Consider the following 17142-nt stretch of genomic DNA (forward strand, 5'->3'; position numbering starts at 1 on the left):
CAAGTCCACACGTGATAACAAGGTTGGATTTTTCAGTGGTAATGATGGGAGCGGGGAAGGGAGAGGTAGCTACACAGAGTCAAACTCAGTCCGAGGAAGATTCTTCTAGTCAGCTTCCTCTTGATTAAGAGTAAGGGAGTTGTCAGAGACGCGCCTCAATTTTTTTTTTTAAAAGGTGGAAAATGCTCGAAATGCACTGCAGCCCCATCACCATTTGAATGGACGATCGGTTTGGTACCCCCAATGCATGGCCTTTCCAGCAGTCCTGCCACACATCACAAAGCCATTGTAATCCTACCCATGAGCTTAGGGCAGCTTCTGTTTCATTTCCTCTTGGTTGCCTCACAACAGACAGCAAAATTACCACCTGTGGACACACCTCAAACCTATGTAAGGACGTGGATCAGCACAGCTTGGGGGAGGTGGTGGTGTCGTGGTATTGTCACTGGACTGGTATTGCAGAGATACAGGGTTTCTCTCGGGACCCTGGTTCGAATCCCACCACGGCAGCTGGAACGTAGTTTTTTAAAATCTGGAATTAAAAGTCTAATGATGACCGTGAAACCATTGCCGATTGTCATAAAACCCATCTGGATCACTAATGCCCTTCAGGGAAGGAAATCTGCCATCCTTACCTGGTCTGGCCTACATGTGACTCCAGACCCACAGCAATGTGTGGTTGACTCCTAAATACCCTCCGGTTAAGGGCAACTAGGGATGGGCAATAAATGCTGGCCCAACTTGAGACGCTTACCTCTCGTAATTTATTTTTAAATTGTAGGACACCTAAAGTTACCCATGCACACACGCTGGTGGCTGACAAACATTCAGCAATCTCACGGTCCTTTAGCAAGAGCTGCCTGGATGCTTGGCATGACGATGAATGATATTTAGTCTCATCTCTCTAACTGGCACACAAGACATTTGCCTCCTACTCAATTGTCATAGTTTCAGAGAGTAGGGGGTGGAAGAGAGAATAATTACACATAAATTATTTCCAAAGATATAAATACGTAGCAGGCTAGTTAAGCCTTTGCATATTAAAAATGCTGCTAAGGCTTCAGTTGTAGAGTATTGTGGACAGTTTTGGGCATCACACTTTAGGAAGGACATCAGAGCTGCGGAGAGGAGATTTACTAGGGTGAATCCAGGGATGAGTGTTTTCAGTTCTATGGAGGAACTGGAATTATTCGCCTTGGGGCAGAGAACGTTAAGGGATACTTCAGAGCTTTTCAAATTTATGAAGGGATTTTGGGGCGGTTTCATAAGCAGAATCTATTTGCATCGACAGGAGAGCCAGTAACCAGGGACACAGATTTAAGGTGATTGGCAAAACAGCAGAGTGAGGATGATGATTAATTTTTTTTTTTACACACAAGGAGGGTGTCGAGGGTGGTGGGATCCAGGGTCAAGCCAGGTTGGGGACTTGCAATTTTTGGGGTTGCAGTGGAGCCGGGAGTGCAGGAGGCAAAAGAGGCCGGTGTCCTGGCCTTTGCGTCCCTAGTAGCCCGGCGGAGGATTTTGCTTCAATGGCAGGATGTGAGGCCCCCAAGCGTGGAGGCCTGGATCTCTGATATGGCGGGGTTCATCAATTTGGAGAGGGTGAAATTTGCCCTGAGGGTATCAGTACAGGGGTTCTTTAGGCGGTGGCAGCCTTTTCTGGACTTCCTGGCGGAACGGTAGGGAAATAGGCCGGTGTCAGCAGCAGCCGGGGGGGGGTTCGATTTAGTAGTTGCTTTTGTAGGGGGGTTGGTGTTGTTCTTGGGTCTTTACAATGGTTGTTCTGTTAATATTGTTTTGTTGTTTATATTTTTTGAAAACCTTAATAAAAATTATTTTCTTATTTTTTTACACACCGTGAGTTCTTAGATCATAGAATTTACAGCGGAGAAGGAGCCATTCGGCCCATTGGGTCTGCACCAGCCCTTGGAAACAGCACCACACCCAAGCTCACACCTTCACCTTATCCCCACCTAACCTGTTTTTTGGACACTAAGGGCAATTCACCATGGCCAATCCACCTAACCTGCACATCTTTGGACTGTGGGAGGAAACCGGAGCACCCGGAGGAAACCCACGCACACACGGGGAGAACGTGCAGACTCCGCACAGACAGTGACCCAAGCCGGGAATCGAACCTGGGACCCTGGAGCTGTGAAGCAACTGTGCTAACCACTGTGCTACCACGCTGCGCAGATCTTATGATCTGGATACACTGTCTGAAAGGGACAGATTCCATTGTAACATTTTAACGGTAATTTGTCACATACTTGAAAAGGAAAATTGGGGAAAGAGCGGGAGAACGAGACTAATTGGCTGGGTCTTTCAATGAGCCAGTACAAGAGGGGCTGAATGGCCTCCTCCTGCGGTGCATGGTTCTATGTATTCGCTTTTGTGAAGAGTTATGAGAGATCAAGAAGAAGCCTGATTGGCAGAATGGTAAATATTAGCAGGGTCAGGCATTGATACAGTCACCTGGCCCCACCCAAGGTCCCCGACTTACCACAAATCAGAGACATGCACTGGGAGCTGTACTCCAGACTAACAGACCTTGTATTCCTACAGTTGCAAACCATAATAATCCATGGTCACATCTAATATGGTTGAAATCAAAATAATGGGCTGGATTCTCTGATTCTGGGCCTATGTTACCACGCCGCGTGGGAACAGTGCCGTTTTACATCAGAAAAAATGGCGTAAAACGGGCACCGATTTTTTTCCTGTTTTGCCAGGGCTAGCATGCCGGCAATGTAGAGCACCCGGCTCTAGCTGCCGATATGGCCTGGAGAATTGCCGGGTCCGTGGCTGCGAACAGCGACGGCCTGTAGCGGCCGTGCCATGCTACATGGCGGAGGCCGCTCGCGGACCCAGCCCGCGAAATAGTCCCCCCCTTTGGCCGGCTCGCGCGCCCCGGACCATACCCCACAGTGCTCCCATTCAGCCCCCTGCCAGCGGATCGGCCCTCCCCCGACTGTGGCGATGCAGGACTGAGTCCGCAGTCGCCACACCAAGTTCCCGGCGATGAGACCACACGTGCAGTTGGGAACTCAGCCGGTCGGGGGGAGGAGCATCGGGGGGGCGGACCTCAGGCAATGTCCTGAGGCCATCGATACGCTCCTAGTACTCCGCTTTGGAGGGGATGGTGCATCGTGAAAGCGGTCCCGCCCCCGATGGGAACTTTGATTCTCCGAGAGAAGCAGGGGAAAAGCAATATTCCAAAACGGATCACAGATTGAATATTTCTCTCCTTCCAAAAGGTTAAATTGTGTACAGCAGAGATTTTTACACTGACACATTCAATTACAAGAATGTCAAGTGTTGTGATCTCTCACCTGCCCACCTATCTATCTATCTGTGAACATGACTTGTCAGAGGATTCTCAGGGTTTTATCAGCCAGAAATTTCTCTTTTTAATGAGCTCCAGGCAGGAGATAAATTTCAGCCCCATGTGGAGTGAATCAAGTTAAAAGAAAACCACAATAAAGAACGTATTTAAATTCCACAATGATAATCTGTGGCAGGCCCAGGTTTGGTGTACAACACACACACACACACGGCAGCAGGAAGAAGAGCTCACAATGCAAGGTGCAGAATGGTCGGGAGTCTGACAGATGATTATTCCCCAACAGCGAGGGTTGGTTTTAATTAAAAATTGGTTCTTCAGAGAACCTGTGACATATGAGGTTTACATTATTACCATACACAGATTCGGTGGTGAGATAGTTTCCAGAGCTCTCCAGTGCATTCCCTGAGTCATTGTTCTTCAAACGTCAGCAGCTTTTCCCACGACAGAAAGCACCTCAGCAGATTCTGTTTCTGTCCTCACCCCATGTCCACACTGGTCACTTCCCAGTGAGCCTCAATGGACAATGATTAAAAGTGAAAATTCGGAGTTTTCTTTCCCTCCCCTAGCCTTCCCTAATTTCCATAGCTCAGGGCAACAGGATAACAATTCCATCCCGAAAATGCCAACTGGGTACAAGGCAACATTCCACTTGCCAAACCCCCGACACCAATCCTTTCAGAGGCCATAGGAATGTTGTCGGTGTAATGGATTTCAATTCCCCACCAGTTGTGACAGGCACGGGAGGACAACTCTGACCCCAGCCTACAATCGCAGAATCTGGTACTAATTCATATCCTACTCACCCCTATGGTAGGATGTCTGATTCAGCTGAAACATTTCTCACCACTGAATTCAAATACGTTGCCCCTTCAGCTGTTAACAACGTGCAGGATTTAGCAGTATCCTTCATTAAAATGACTCATGTTTTGATTCAAATTATGTTGGGTGGGTGGGTGGGGAGGGAGTCGCAGGGGTCTACTGAATGAACTTTTAGCTGAACGAAATGAGGAATAATTACTTTAAAAAGCAGTGGGGCGCAATCAATGTAAAATCACATTTTGCATTATAATCTTTATTATTGTCACAAGTAGGCTTACATTACCACTGCAATGAGGTTACTGAGAAAATCCCCTAGTCGCCACATTCCGTTGCCTGTTCGGGTACAAGAGACAGAACTCCGAATACCCAATTCTCCTTACAAGCAAGTCTTTCAGAACTTGTGGGAGGAAACCGGAGCACCCGGAGGAAACCCACGCAGACACAGGGAGAACGTACAGACTCCGCACAGATAGTGACCCAAGCCAGGAATCAAACCCAGGACCCTGGTGCTTGAGCTAACCACTGTACTACCGTGCCGCCCTGGCGTGACGGTAAAGCTGTATCAACCAGCCTTGCTATTTGTGGACTATCCAGGCCTGATTTAACTTAACGAGTCGCACGGCAGCATGATCATAAAAGGGTCGTAACTGCGTGCAGTACTGCAGTTATTGTACAAAATCAGCCAATTCAACCATCATGAAAGGAAAGCCTGTATACTCCTCCCTCAATCCAACTCTGCCATCCATACAGCAGACAAGCTACACTCCTGACGACAAACACAGGGTTCTAATCCAACTTTCCTGCATCAAGACAAGGGTTGGCGGCTGCTCTGCACTTGTAACTCGAACGAGAACTATTAAAGTTTCATCCAATATCAAGATGCCAAGAACATCCTGGCAGAGTACGAGGAAGCTGCATAACCTCTGCTGTGAAATGTTCCAACCCTGCATTCTTAGACATACAAACGTGTAACATTGAATAGTTTCTAACAGACTCTGGGCAATATGTTCACGGAATCACAAAATCTCAAGCACAGAAGGACGGTCCAGCGTACTAATGTCGGCTCTCTGAAAGTTCTATCCCCACTCCAACCCTCCACCCCCTTTCCTCATAGCCCTGCACATCTTTGGGTTGTGGGGGTGAAACCCAAGCAGACATGAGGAGAATGTGGAAACTCCACACGGACAGTGACCCAGGGCCGGGATTCGAACTCGGGTCCTCAGCATCGCAGTCCCAGTGCTAACCACTGTGCCACATGCCGCCCAGTGCCCATCAATCTTTGACAGTGGGCCAATCAGTGGGGTGCAATCATTGGGGGTGGAATTTATTGCCCGCCCACATGGTGGGATTAGTGATGAGGGACATTTAATTGGGTGGGATAGCTGGGGATCCGGCCACCTTCCTGCCTCCACCCTGATTAAGTCCATGGTGGGAATATCAATGGACGGCCTTCCCACCCTTTGCTAATTGATGTTCTTAAGTGGGCAATTGATGCCCATCGATGCCCTTCATTCCACTATTCTGGATGGTACTTCATGAAGGATACATGAGTCTCATGACCTCATTTCCTGCCACTGCTGGTATTTGGGAAGGAGGGTGACAACCGAGAGCCACACCCCCTGAGACTGCTGCCAAACCCCCACAATATCATCCAACTCTGCGATCCTGGGCATGGGGAGTGTTGTACCAGCAGCAGTAAGAGCTGACAGCCTCTGCTTGGTCGGCAGCTCTTAGCTTGTGGGACTTCTGCCCCGGGGTCCTTGAACCTGGGGTGGCCTGCTGCTGGCACGTAATGTGATGGGCCTTCCTGGAAAGATGGAACATAGGACTCCTGCCAGCTCATGTCGTCTTCATGAAATACCACCGAGGGTAGTGAGTGCTTTCACATCTGTTCTGGCTTTCCAGTATTCATTAGAAAATAAATAGCTACGTTGATTGCTGTCAGTACTTCACAGCTCTGCGCTATTCCTCTTCGGAAACAGATTGGCTCATTGGCCTAGTATATCTATCCCAATACCAATCTTGTATCTTGAGTACTCTACTTAGATAAACCCAAGACAGTCCAGTAGCTTCCAACCTCTTCATGAGGGATGCATGAAGGTACAAGCGCCACTTGACCCACCATCCCTCTGCCAGCTCTTTATCCAAAATAATTTCACTGTCCATGGTGCCGAGGACCCGGGTTCGATCACGGCCCCGGGTCACTGTCCGTGTGGAGTTTGCACATTCTCCCTGTGTCTGCGAGGGTCTCACCGCCCCTCCCGCCCCACCCGCAACCCAAAGATGTGCAGGTTATGTAGAGTGGCCACATTAAGTTGCCCCTTAATTGGAACAAATAATAAATTGGGTACTCTAAATGTTTAAAACAATAATAATTTCACTGCCCTGCTCTCGCATGACATTGTTGTACCTTAATGGAACATGAGAAAAAATGTTACCACGCAGTGAGTGCTTCGGATCTGGCACGTGCTGCCTGAGACTATGGTGGAGGCAGATCGTGCAGGGCTATGGGGAGAAGGCAGAGATGTGCCACTAGGTAAATTGCTCCTTGGGAGAGGCAGTACAGTAACGCTGGGCGAACTGGCCTTCTTCTGTGCTCTAACCATGTGTTTGTGAATATTCATCCATTTTCCCTTAAACAACATATACAGTCTTTGGGCAACACTTCATGTGACAAAGAATTCCATGCTTCAACAACCCTCTGCATAGTTATATCTGGGCGGAAGAAACAGGAGCAGGAATAGCACAGTCGGTCCTCAAGCCTGCCCTACCACTCAATATGATCACGGCTGATCTGATTGTGGCCACGGTCTCGTCTACCCCCCCAATAACCTTTGACTCCCTTATTAGTCAAGAATCTAATGTCAATAAAGTCACTTAATTCCACTCCACTCACTCAGCAATAATTTTAAATTGATGACCTTTTGTCACTGATATCGATATTAGATGCCATAGTTTCACTTGAAAGCCTGATGGAAAGTGAAGACAGCAGCCTAAGATAGGTTCCCAAGGTTCATGCCACTCCACTGTCACATTTAAGCTGCACCCAGCCCTCTATATTTCTGGCTCGTCACCCCTCATTTTATTACTGGAGACCAGCGAATACATTTAATCCCAAATTTAGTGCAGAAAAACACTCTTGCGATCATGGTCACTTACCTCCAAGTAATTCTGAACCCCGAGAACAGGTTGGTGTGAAGGACTTTTCATTACTCCACTGCAAAGAGTGAAATATAGTGCTTGTATTAGAGGTGACCTTATATAATTAACAGAAGTACTATGCAGGGAATTGCATCAAAGTATAAACCCATTGAGAATCTGCAGTTTTCAGAGTAAATCTAGATAAAGCCTACATTTTGTGATGTTTCAGAAAAGCATTTTGTCAACAGATCTCATGTGGAACTCATCATGACACTGGAAATCACGAGGTACCTTCCAAACCATGCAACAACCTCTCCTCCAAGCCACACACCATCCTGACTTGGAACTATATCGCTGTCTCTTCACAGCTGCTGGGTCAAAACATTGGAGCTTCCTCCCGGACAGCATTGTGGGTGTAACTACACTTACAGCAGTTTAAGGTGGTCCGCCAGCAACTTCTCAAGGGCAATTAGGGTTGGGCAATAAATGATAATCTAGCCAGCGACACCCACACCCAGTGAAAGAATAAATTAGAAAAATACATACAAAAATGTACATAACTGAGAAGAGACAAATGGATTTCTTTATTTGCAACTGTATTTATATCTTGTAGCAAATGCATGTTAAGGCCACTGATCACAGCTTGGTCTAGAGAGTACCAATAGAAGGGTGCTTTTCTGATTGGAGGGCTGTGACTAGTGGTGTTCTGCAGGGATCAGTGATGGGACCTTTGCTGTTCGTAGTATATAAATGATTTGGAGGAAAATGTAACTGGTCTGATTAGTATGTTTGGGGACGACACAAAGGTTAGAGGAATTGCGGATAACGATGAGGACTGTCAGAGGATACAGCAGGATTTAGATCGTTTGGAGACTTGGGCGGAGAGATGGCAGATGGAGTTTAATCCAGACAAATGTGACGTAATGCATTTTGGAAGGTTTAATGCAGGTAGGGAATATACAGTGAATGGTAGAACCCTCAAGAGTATTGACAGTCAGAGAGATCTAGGTGTACAGGTCCACAGGTCACTGAAAGGGGCAACACAGGTGGAGAAGGTAGTCAAGAAGGCATAATGCATGCTTGCCTTCATTGGCCGGGGCATTGAGTATAAAAATTGGTAAGTCATGTTGCAGCTGTATAGAACCTTAGTTAGGCCACACTTGGAGTATAGTGTTCAATTCTGGTCGCCACACTACCAGAAGGAGGCTTTAGAGAGGGTGCAGAAGAGATTTACCAGGATGTTGCCTGGTATGGAGGGCATTAGCTATGAGGAGAGGTTGAATAAACTCAGTTTGTTCGCACTGGAACGACGGAGGTTGAGGGGTGACCTGATAGAGGTCTACAAAATTATGAGGGGCATAGACAGAGTGGATAGTCAGAGGCTTTTTCCCAGGGTAGAGGGGTCAATTACTAGGGGGCATAGGTTTAAGGTGCGAGGGGCAAAGTTTAGAGGAGATGTACGAGACAGGTTTTTCACACAGAGGGTAGTGGGTGCCTGGAACTCACTGCCGGAGGAGGTGGTGGAAGCAGGGACGATAGTGACATTTTAGGGGCATCTTGACAAATACATGAATAGGATGGGAACAGAGGGATATAGACCCTGGAAGTGCAGAAGATTTTAGTTTAGACGGGCAGCATGGTCGGCACAGGCTTGGAGGGCCAAAGGGCCTGTTCCTGTGCTGTACTTTTCTTTGTTCTAGCAATTGTCACAGAAAGGACACATAGTAAATCTTTCAACGATGTGTAGTCTCGGGGTGCCTTGATCTGACTGTGAATTCCTGTTAACACTGATGTGCTAAATGCAGACAAATGCGAGGTAATTCATTAGGTAGGTCTAACATAGAGGAGGAAAATACAGTAAACAGCAAAACTCTTCGGAATATAGAAAGTCAAAGAGATCTGCGCATACAGGTCCACAGATCTTTGAAAGTGGCAACACAAGTAGACAAGGTAGTCAAGAAAGCTTGCCTTCATTGGACGGTGCATCGAATATAAAAAATGGCAAATCATGCTAGTTGTACAGAACCTTGGGAAGGCCGTACTTGGAATATTGCGCACAATTCTAGTTGCCACATTACCAAAGGCTTTGGAGAGGATGCAGAGGAGGTTTATCGGGATGTTGCCTGGTCTGGAGGGTGTTAGCTATATGGAGAGGCTGAATACTCGGACTGTTTTCACTGGAACGAAGGAGGTTGAGGGGTGACCTGATGGAGGTCTACAAGATTATGCGAGGCATGGACAAAGTGGATGGGCAGGCACTCTTTCACAGGGTGGAGGGGCCAGTCACGAGGGTGCATAGGTTTAAGGTCCTTGGCGCAAAGTTTAGAGGAGATTTGCAAGGCAGGTTTTTTTTACACAGAGGATGGTGAGTGCCTGGAACATGCTGCCAGGGGAGGTTGTGGAAGCAGATACATTATTTGTTTCCTAAATTTAGAGTACCCAATTATTTTTTCCAATTAAGGGGCAATTTAGTGTGGCCAATCTATCTACCCTACACGTCTTTGGGTTGTGGGGGTGAAACCCACGCAGACACAGGGAGAATGTGCAAACCCCACACAGGCAGTCCACAGTATACGAGCAGCAAAGTCACAGGGATCAAGAAGCCGTTAGCACTATTACTTCACAGCGCCGGGGTCCCGGTTCGATTCCCAGCTTGGGTCACTGTCTGTGCAGTCTGCATGGGTTTCCTCCCACAAGTCCCGAAAGATGTGTTTGTTAGGTGAATTGGACATTCTGAGTTCTCCCTCAGTGTACCTGAACAGGCGCCAGACTGTGGCGACTAGGGTATTTTCACAGTAACTTCATTGCAATGTTAATGTAAGCCTACTTGTGTCACTAATAAAGATTATTATCATGTTATTCTGGCACGTTCTATCTGGGTTTAACCGCTGCGGAGGTCAATGCCATAAAATAGGCTCGTTGATCATAAATCAAGGTCCATATCATCAGTGTATTGATCCCCCCACCCCCAAACGTGCTTGTTTTTATTTCATTTTTGAAAAAGAAAATTGAGAATGCATCATCATCGTCTATCCCCTGCCCACCACTTAACATGTTTCCAGAACAAGGAGCCTTGGCAAACTGGCATATAAAACACTGAAACAAAATAAGAAATCTTCTCCGGGGACCATTTGGAAGAAGTAATTATATCAACCGCAATTCAAACAAAGACGACGGCCCTTGTTTTATGACTTGCAGCCGGTGCCAGGAGCTCTCGGGCACCTCAAGCAAGCGGCCACCTGTTGGGTGGCAGTCGAGGGGCCTGGGCCTGACCCCCCCAAAAGCGGAGGGAGTTGAGGCGCGGTGGGCAGGAGTCATTCAGAGGAAGCGCTCTGCCGGCCGGGGCTAATCTGAGGCCGCGTGTGGGTGTGAAGATGGCAGGTTTCACCCACCTGTACCCAGTGCCCCAGTACTGGAAATATATTAAATATCGCGCCCTCGCCGCCATGAGCGTGAAGCTGCTGCTGCCCGAGAACAATCCGCCTCCAACCCCGAGCCTGCCAGAGCGACAGGAGGCAGCCAGGACCTCACAGCGCACCAATACCATCCTGACAGAAAAATACATTAGCGGGCCGACTAAAGGGAGAACAGTATGAGCTAACCGTCACTTTAATACTTCACATAATGTTCTAAATTAACCCTAGCGCTTTGTGACGCCGCGAGTCTCGAAGGGTTTGCTTGGAACACGTAGACAGGCGCGCCTTAGAGCAGCCCCGATTGGTCTGCCAATGCCGGAGATAGGGCGCATTCGGGGTCCTTCCCTATGGCTGACGCGCCTGTGAAACCGTCATTTACTCATGGCCAATGGGAAGAGGCTCCATTGCTGGGAAAGGGGACGCGGCTCGGTGTCACATCCAGAGTGGGATCGACAGAGAGAGGGAGCTTGGGGAGGGAGGGCGATTTGGAGAAGGGAGGCTGGGGAGGAGGACGAGAGAGGTGTCCTGTGCAGGACGGAAATGGGTGGAAGATGAGAGAGGTAGGGAGATGAGTGAGGGAGACCGATGAGGGAAGAAGTGACTGAGGGTAGAAGAGAGGTGAAAGAGGGAGTTGATGGGGAGATAGGGTGATAAAGGAGGGGGCTGCACTGTTGGAGGTGAGTAATGGAGGGAAATAAGTGAGTGGGGAGATGGGAGGGAGATGTGGGCATTTGGCAGATGAGGAGAGAGGTACGCGGAGGGAGATGAATGAAGGAGGTGATGGGGACAGTGAAGAGGGAACGTGAGGAGGGAGGGAGGTTGCGAGATGAACGAGGGAGGGAGATGCTGGAGGGTCAGGGTTCAAGGTAAGGGATGCTGCGAGGAGATCAGGGAGGCAGGAATGGAAATGAGGGTGGGAGGGAGAGTGAGATGAAGGAGGAGTGGAGATGAAGGGAAGACAGGGAGGGATGAGGGAGGCAGTGCAATGGGGTGTCAGAACTAAGTGAAGGTGAGAGGAGGATCAGGGCAGGAGTGAGAGGTGAGGGGGCGATAGAGTGTGAGACAAGGGAAGGGAGAGAAGATTTGGGAGGGGGATGAGGAAGTGAGATGGCGAAACAGAGGGATGGGATGATGGATAGAGGACTAGGCGGAAGAATTCTTTTAAAGAGTGGGAGGCAGGAAGGTGATGAGGGCCAGAGGGAGCTGAATGAGGGAGGAACAGAGAAGAGAGAAAGGAGGGCATTGAGGGTGCGTAGGAGCCAAATGAGGGTTGGTGATGGAATTGAGGGAGAGACAGAGATCAGAGAGGCACAGAAGTCAGGAATGAGAGAGTAATGGAGATAATGAAGGGAGGGGTGGTGGGGAGAAATGAGGGAGGAGTGGAGATGAGGCAGAAACTGAGTGGGTTTCCTGCAGTGCTCCAGTTTCCTTCCACAGTCCAAAGATGTGCAGGTTAAGTGGTCTGGCCTTGCTAAAGTTTTTTTTTAAACTTTGCCCCTTGGCAATTGACCACTCAGCTTGGACAAACAAGTCTTTCCTGTCTACCCTATTAGGCCCTTCATAATTTTATTCTCCACAATTAGGTCATCCCTTAGCCTCCTCTGTTCTAAGGAAAAGAATCCTAGCCAATCCAATCTTTTCTCATAGCTGCAATTTTCAAGCAAAGTTCTTTTATTACATTCCCGTTTTTGCATTCAATACCTCACCCAATAAACAAAAGCATTCTGCATGCTTTCTTGACCACCTGTCCTGCCATCTTTAGGGACACAATAATAATGTATTCCAAGGACTCTTACTTCTTCAACCCTTCTCATTATCTTCCCATTTGTTGAGTAATCCCTTGCTTTGTATGCTCTCTCCAAATGCATTACCTTGCATTTTTCCAGATTGAATTCCATTTGATACTTCTCTGCCTATTCAAACTGAACCATTGATGTCATTCTGGAGTGGAAAGCTATCCTGTTCACTATCAACTATACAGCCAATTTTTTTTAGTGGGAGGGCAGGACAGTAGTGCAGTGGTTAGCACTGCTGCCTCACGGTGTCGAGGTCCAGGTTCGATTTCGGCTCTGGGTCACTGTCCGTGTGGAGTTTGCACATTCTCCCCGTGTTTGCGTGGGTTTCGCCCCCCACAACGCAAAGATGTGCAGAGTAGGTGGAATGGCCACGTTAAATTGCCCCTTAATTGGGAAAAAATGAATTGGGTACTCTAAATTTATTTTTAAAAATACTACACAGCCAATTTTTGTGTCATCTGCAACTTTCCCAATCATGCCTTCCACATTTAAGTTGAAATCATTAATCTCTACAACAAGAGCCCCGACAATGAACCACTGAATACTATTTTCCATTTGTAAACTCATCGATTAACCTTTGTTTCCTGTCACTAAGCCAATTTTGGATCTCCCCTGCTGCCATGATATGTGATTGTTGTTGTGGACTCCAGTATTAGATACTGAAAATGAAAATGAAAATCGCTTATTGTCACAAGTAGGCTCCAAACGAAGTTACTGTGAAAAGCCCCTAGTCACCACATTCTGGTGCCTGTTCTGAGAGGCTGGGACGGGAATTGAACCATGCTGCTGGCCTGCCTTGGTCTGCTTTAAAGGCCATCTCTTTAGCCCTGTGCTAAACCAGTCCTTGTATGGTAGGGGAGGCGTTGGCATCGTGGTACTGTCGCTGGACTAGTAATCTAGAGGCCCAGGATAATGGGCAGCATGGCAGCATGGTGGTTAGCATAAATGCTTCACAGCTCCAGGGTCCCAGGTTCGATTCCCGGCTGGGTCACTGTATGTGCGGAGTCTGCACGTCCTCCCCATGTGTGCGTGGGTTTCCTCCGGGTGCTCCGGTTTCCTCCCACAGTCCAAAGATGTGCGGGCTAGGTGGATTGGCCATGCTAAATTGCCTGTAGTGTCCTAAAAAAGTAAGGTTGGGGGGGGGGGCTTGTTGGGTTACGGGTATAGGGTGGATACGTGGGTTTGAGTAGGGTGATCATTGCTCGGCACAACATCGAGGGCCGAAGGCCTGTTCTGTGCTGTACTGTTCTATGTTTCTATAATGATCTGGGTTCAAATCTCACCATGGCACGTGATGGAATTTAAACTCAATAAAATATCTGGAATTAAAACCATTGTCAATTGTCATTAAAAACCCATCTGGTTCATGAATGTCCTTTAGGAGAAGGAAATCTGCCATCATTACCTGGCTCAGCAGTACCACCACAGACTGAACTGGCCGGGTCCTAAAGGACAAGGCTGCTAGACTGGGACTGCATCAGGTGGTAAGGCAACTAACAAGAGGGGAAAACATACATGACCTCACCAATCTGCCTGCATGACAGTATCAGTAGAAGTGGCCACCCCACAGTCCTTGTGGAGACAAAGTCCCGTCTTCACATTGAGGACACCTTCTATCGTGTTGTGTGGCACTGCCTCCATACTAAATGGGACAGATTTCAAACAGATCTAGCAACTCAAGACTGGGTATTCATGAGGTGCTGTGGGCTATCAGCTGCAGCAGAATTGTATTCAACCACAATCTGTGTGTGGAGTTTGCACGAACAAAAGATGTGCATGGTAGGTGGATTGGCCACACTAAATTGCCCCTTAATTGGAAAAAAATAAATTGGGTACTCTAAATTTATTGCTTTTTAACTCACTGGAGGAGGAGGCTCCACAATGATGGAGGAGCCCAGCACATCAGTGCAAAAAACATGGCATTCGCAACAAGTGCTGAGTGGATGATCCATCTCCGGACCTCCCCAGCATCACAGATGACAGATTCAGCCAATACAATTCACTCCACATGACATCAAGAAATGGCTGAAGGCACTGGATACTGCAAAGGTGATGGGTCCTGACAATATCCTGGAAATAGTACTGAAGATTTGTGCTCCAGAACTTGCCGCGCCCCTAGCCAAGCTGTTCCAGTACAGCTACAACACTGTCACCTACCTGGCAATGTGGAAAATTGCCCAGGTGTGTACTGTACACAAGAAACAGGACAAATCCAACCCAGCCTATTACAACCCTACTCTCCATCATCAGCAAATTGATGGAAGGTGTCATCGACAGTGCTATCATGCGGCACTTACTCAGCAATAATCTGCTCATGGACGCTCAGTTTGTGTTCCGCCAGGGTCACTCAGCTCCTGACCTCATTATAGTCTTGGTTCAAACATGGATAAAAGAGCTGAATGCCAGAGGTGAGGTGTGAGTGACTGTCCTTGGAATCAAGGCAGCATTTGACCGGGTATAGCATCAAGGAGCCCTAGCTAAACTGGAGTCAATGGGAATTGGGGGAAAACTCTCTGTGGTTGGCGGTCAATCATCTCAGCTCCACGACATCACTGCAAGAGTTCCTCAGGATAGTGTCCTGGCCCAATCATCTTCAGCTGCTTCATCAATGACCTCCCATCATAAGGTCAGAAGTGGGGATGTTTGCAGATGACTGCACAATGTTCAGCACCATTCGCGACTCCTCAGGTAATGAAGCAGTCCATGCCCAAATGCAGCAAGACCTGGACAATATTCAGGCTGGGCTGACAAGTGCCAGGCAATGGTCATCTCCTACAAGAGGATCTAACCACCATCCCTTGACATTCAATGGCACTACCATCACTGAATCTCTCACAATCAACATCCTGGGGTTACCGTTGACCAGAAACTGAACTGGACTAGCTATATTAATACTGTGGCTACCAGGGCAGGTCAAAGGCTAGGAATCCTACGACGTGTAACTGACATCCTGACCTCCCAAAGCCTTACTGAAGTTCTGTGTTCATGTGGAAATTTGTTTTTCAAAAAGCTAGGTCAGCAGCAATGGTGTTGGTCACTGTATATCATATAAACAAGACAGCTACCACATACCCCTGTATCCCATGAGATCTCACTTTTCTCACCATGTGGGACACTGTCAAATGCCTTACTGAAATCCAACACACTACCCTCATCAATCCTCCTTGTTACTTCCTCAAAAGATTCTAATGTTAGACACATTCCCCCTGAACAAAACCATGCTGATTTTAAGACTAGAAGACAAAGGAGCAGAATTAGACCATTTGGCACATTGAGTCTGCTCTGCCAGTCAATCGTGGCTGATATATTTCTCATCCCCATTCTCCTGCCTTCTCCCCATAACCCCTGATCCCCTTGTTAATCAAGAACCTATCTATTTCTGTCTTAAAGACACTCCATGATTTGGCCTCCACAGCCTTCTGCGAAAAGAGTTCCACAGATTCACCAACCCCTGGCTGAAAAAAATCCTCCTCATCTCTGTTTAAAGGATTGACCCTTCAGTCTGAGGCTGTGCCCTCAGGTTCTAGTTTTTCCTACTCGTGGAAACATCCTCTTCACACCCACTCTATCTAAGTATCTCAGTATCCTGTAACTTTCAACAAGATCCCCCTCATCCTTCTAAACTCCAACGAGTACAGATCCAGAGTCCTCAAATGACAAGCTCTTCATTCCAGGGATCATTCTTGTGAACCTCGTCTGGACCTTTTCCAAGGCCAGCACATCCTTCCTTCGATACGGGCTCCAAAACTGCTGACAATACTCCAAATGGGGTCTGACCAGAGCCTTATACAGCCTCAGAAGTGCATCCCTGGTCTTGTATTCTAGTTCTCTTGACATGAATGCAAACATTGCATATGCTTTCCTAACTACTAAGTAAAGCTGCACGTTAGCCTTAAGAGAATCTTGAACTAGGACATTTTCTTTGATAAATTTTCTTTTCAAAATGACAGTTAATCCTGTCTCTCAGAATTGTTTCCAACAATTTGCCCACCACCGAAGTCAAATTGACCGGCTTACAGTTTTGTGGCCTATCCCTCACACCTTTTTTACAAATGGTACAACATTTGTGGACCTCATCTGTAGAAAGTGAGGATTGGAAAATGATCCTCAGAGAATCTGTTCTTTCCTCCCTGGTTTCCTTTGACTGGGATACAATCCATCTGGTCCTGGTGACTTATCCACCCTGAAGGATGACAGTCCCTCCAGCACTTCCTCTCTCACTATGCTTACTGCATCTAATATTCCACACTCCTCTACTTTAACTAGAATATCTGAATCATCCCTGTCCTTCGTGAAGACAGAGACAAAATACTCGTTGGGAACACTACCCACACCTTCTGAATCAATCCACAAGTTACCATCTGAATCTCTGATAGCCCCTACAGTTTCCTTAGTTATCTCTTGCTCATAATGTATTGGTAAAACATTTTAGTTTTTTCTTTGATTTTACCTGCCACTCTCTTTTTGTATCCACTGCTTTCCTACTTACCATTTTTACTTCATCTCTGTACTTTTGGGCAACGCGGTGGCATAGTGGTTAGCATTGTTGCCTACGGCGCTGAAGACCCGGGTTTGAATCCCGGCCCTGGGTCACTGTCCATGTGTAGTTTGCACATTTTCCCGT

At 47.5% G+C, this 17142-nt stretch overlaps 1 protein-coding gene across 3 annotated transcripts in view; it reads right to left on the minus strand.

Annotated features, from left to right (window-relative positions):
- pusl1 (pseudouridine synthase like 1) overlaps nucleotides 1-17142 on the minus strand; it is a 101613-nt gene extending 84471 nt beyond the window's left edge. For 2 of the 3 annotated variants that reach the window (XM_038773457.1, XM_038773455.1), the window contains exons 1-2: nucleotides 10699-10798; nucleotides 7325-7382 (exon numbers count right to left, since the gene is read on the minus strand). In XM_038773457.1, coding sequence (XP_038629385.1) covers nucleotides 7325-7382; nucleotides 10699-10754 — 114 coding nt within the window. In that variant the 5' untranslated portion in view covers nucleotides 10755-10798. Of the gene's footprint in view, nucleotides 1-7324; nucleotides 7383-10698; nucleotides 10799-17007 lie in introns of those variants that run through there. The other variant, XM_038773456.1, reaches the window with a different exon arrangement.

This window comes from Scyliorhinus canicula, chromosome 16 (assembly GCF_902713615.1).
Source record: "Scyliorhinus canicula chromosome 16, sScyCan1.1, whole genome shotgun sequence".
In the NCBI taxonomy this organism is placed as follows: Eukaryota; Metazoa; Chordata; class Chondrichthyes; order Carcharhiniformes; family Scyliorhinidae; genus Scyliorhinus; species Scyliorhinus canicula.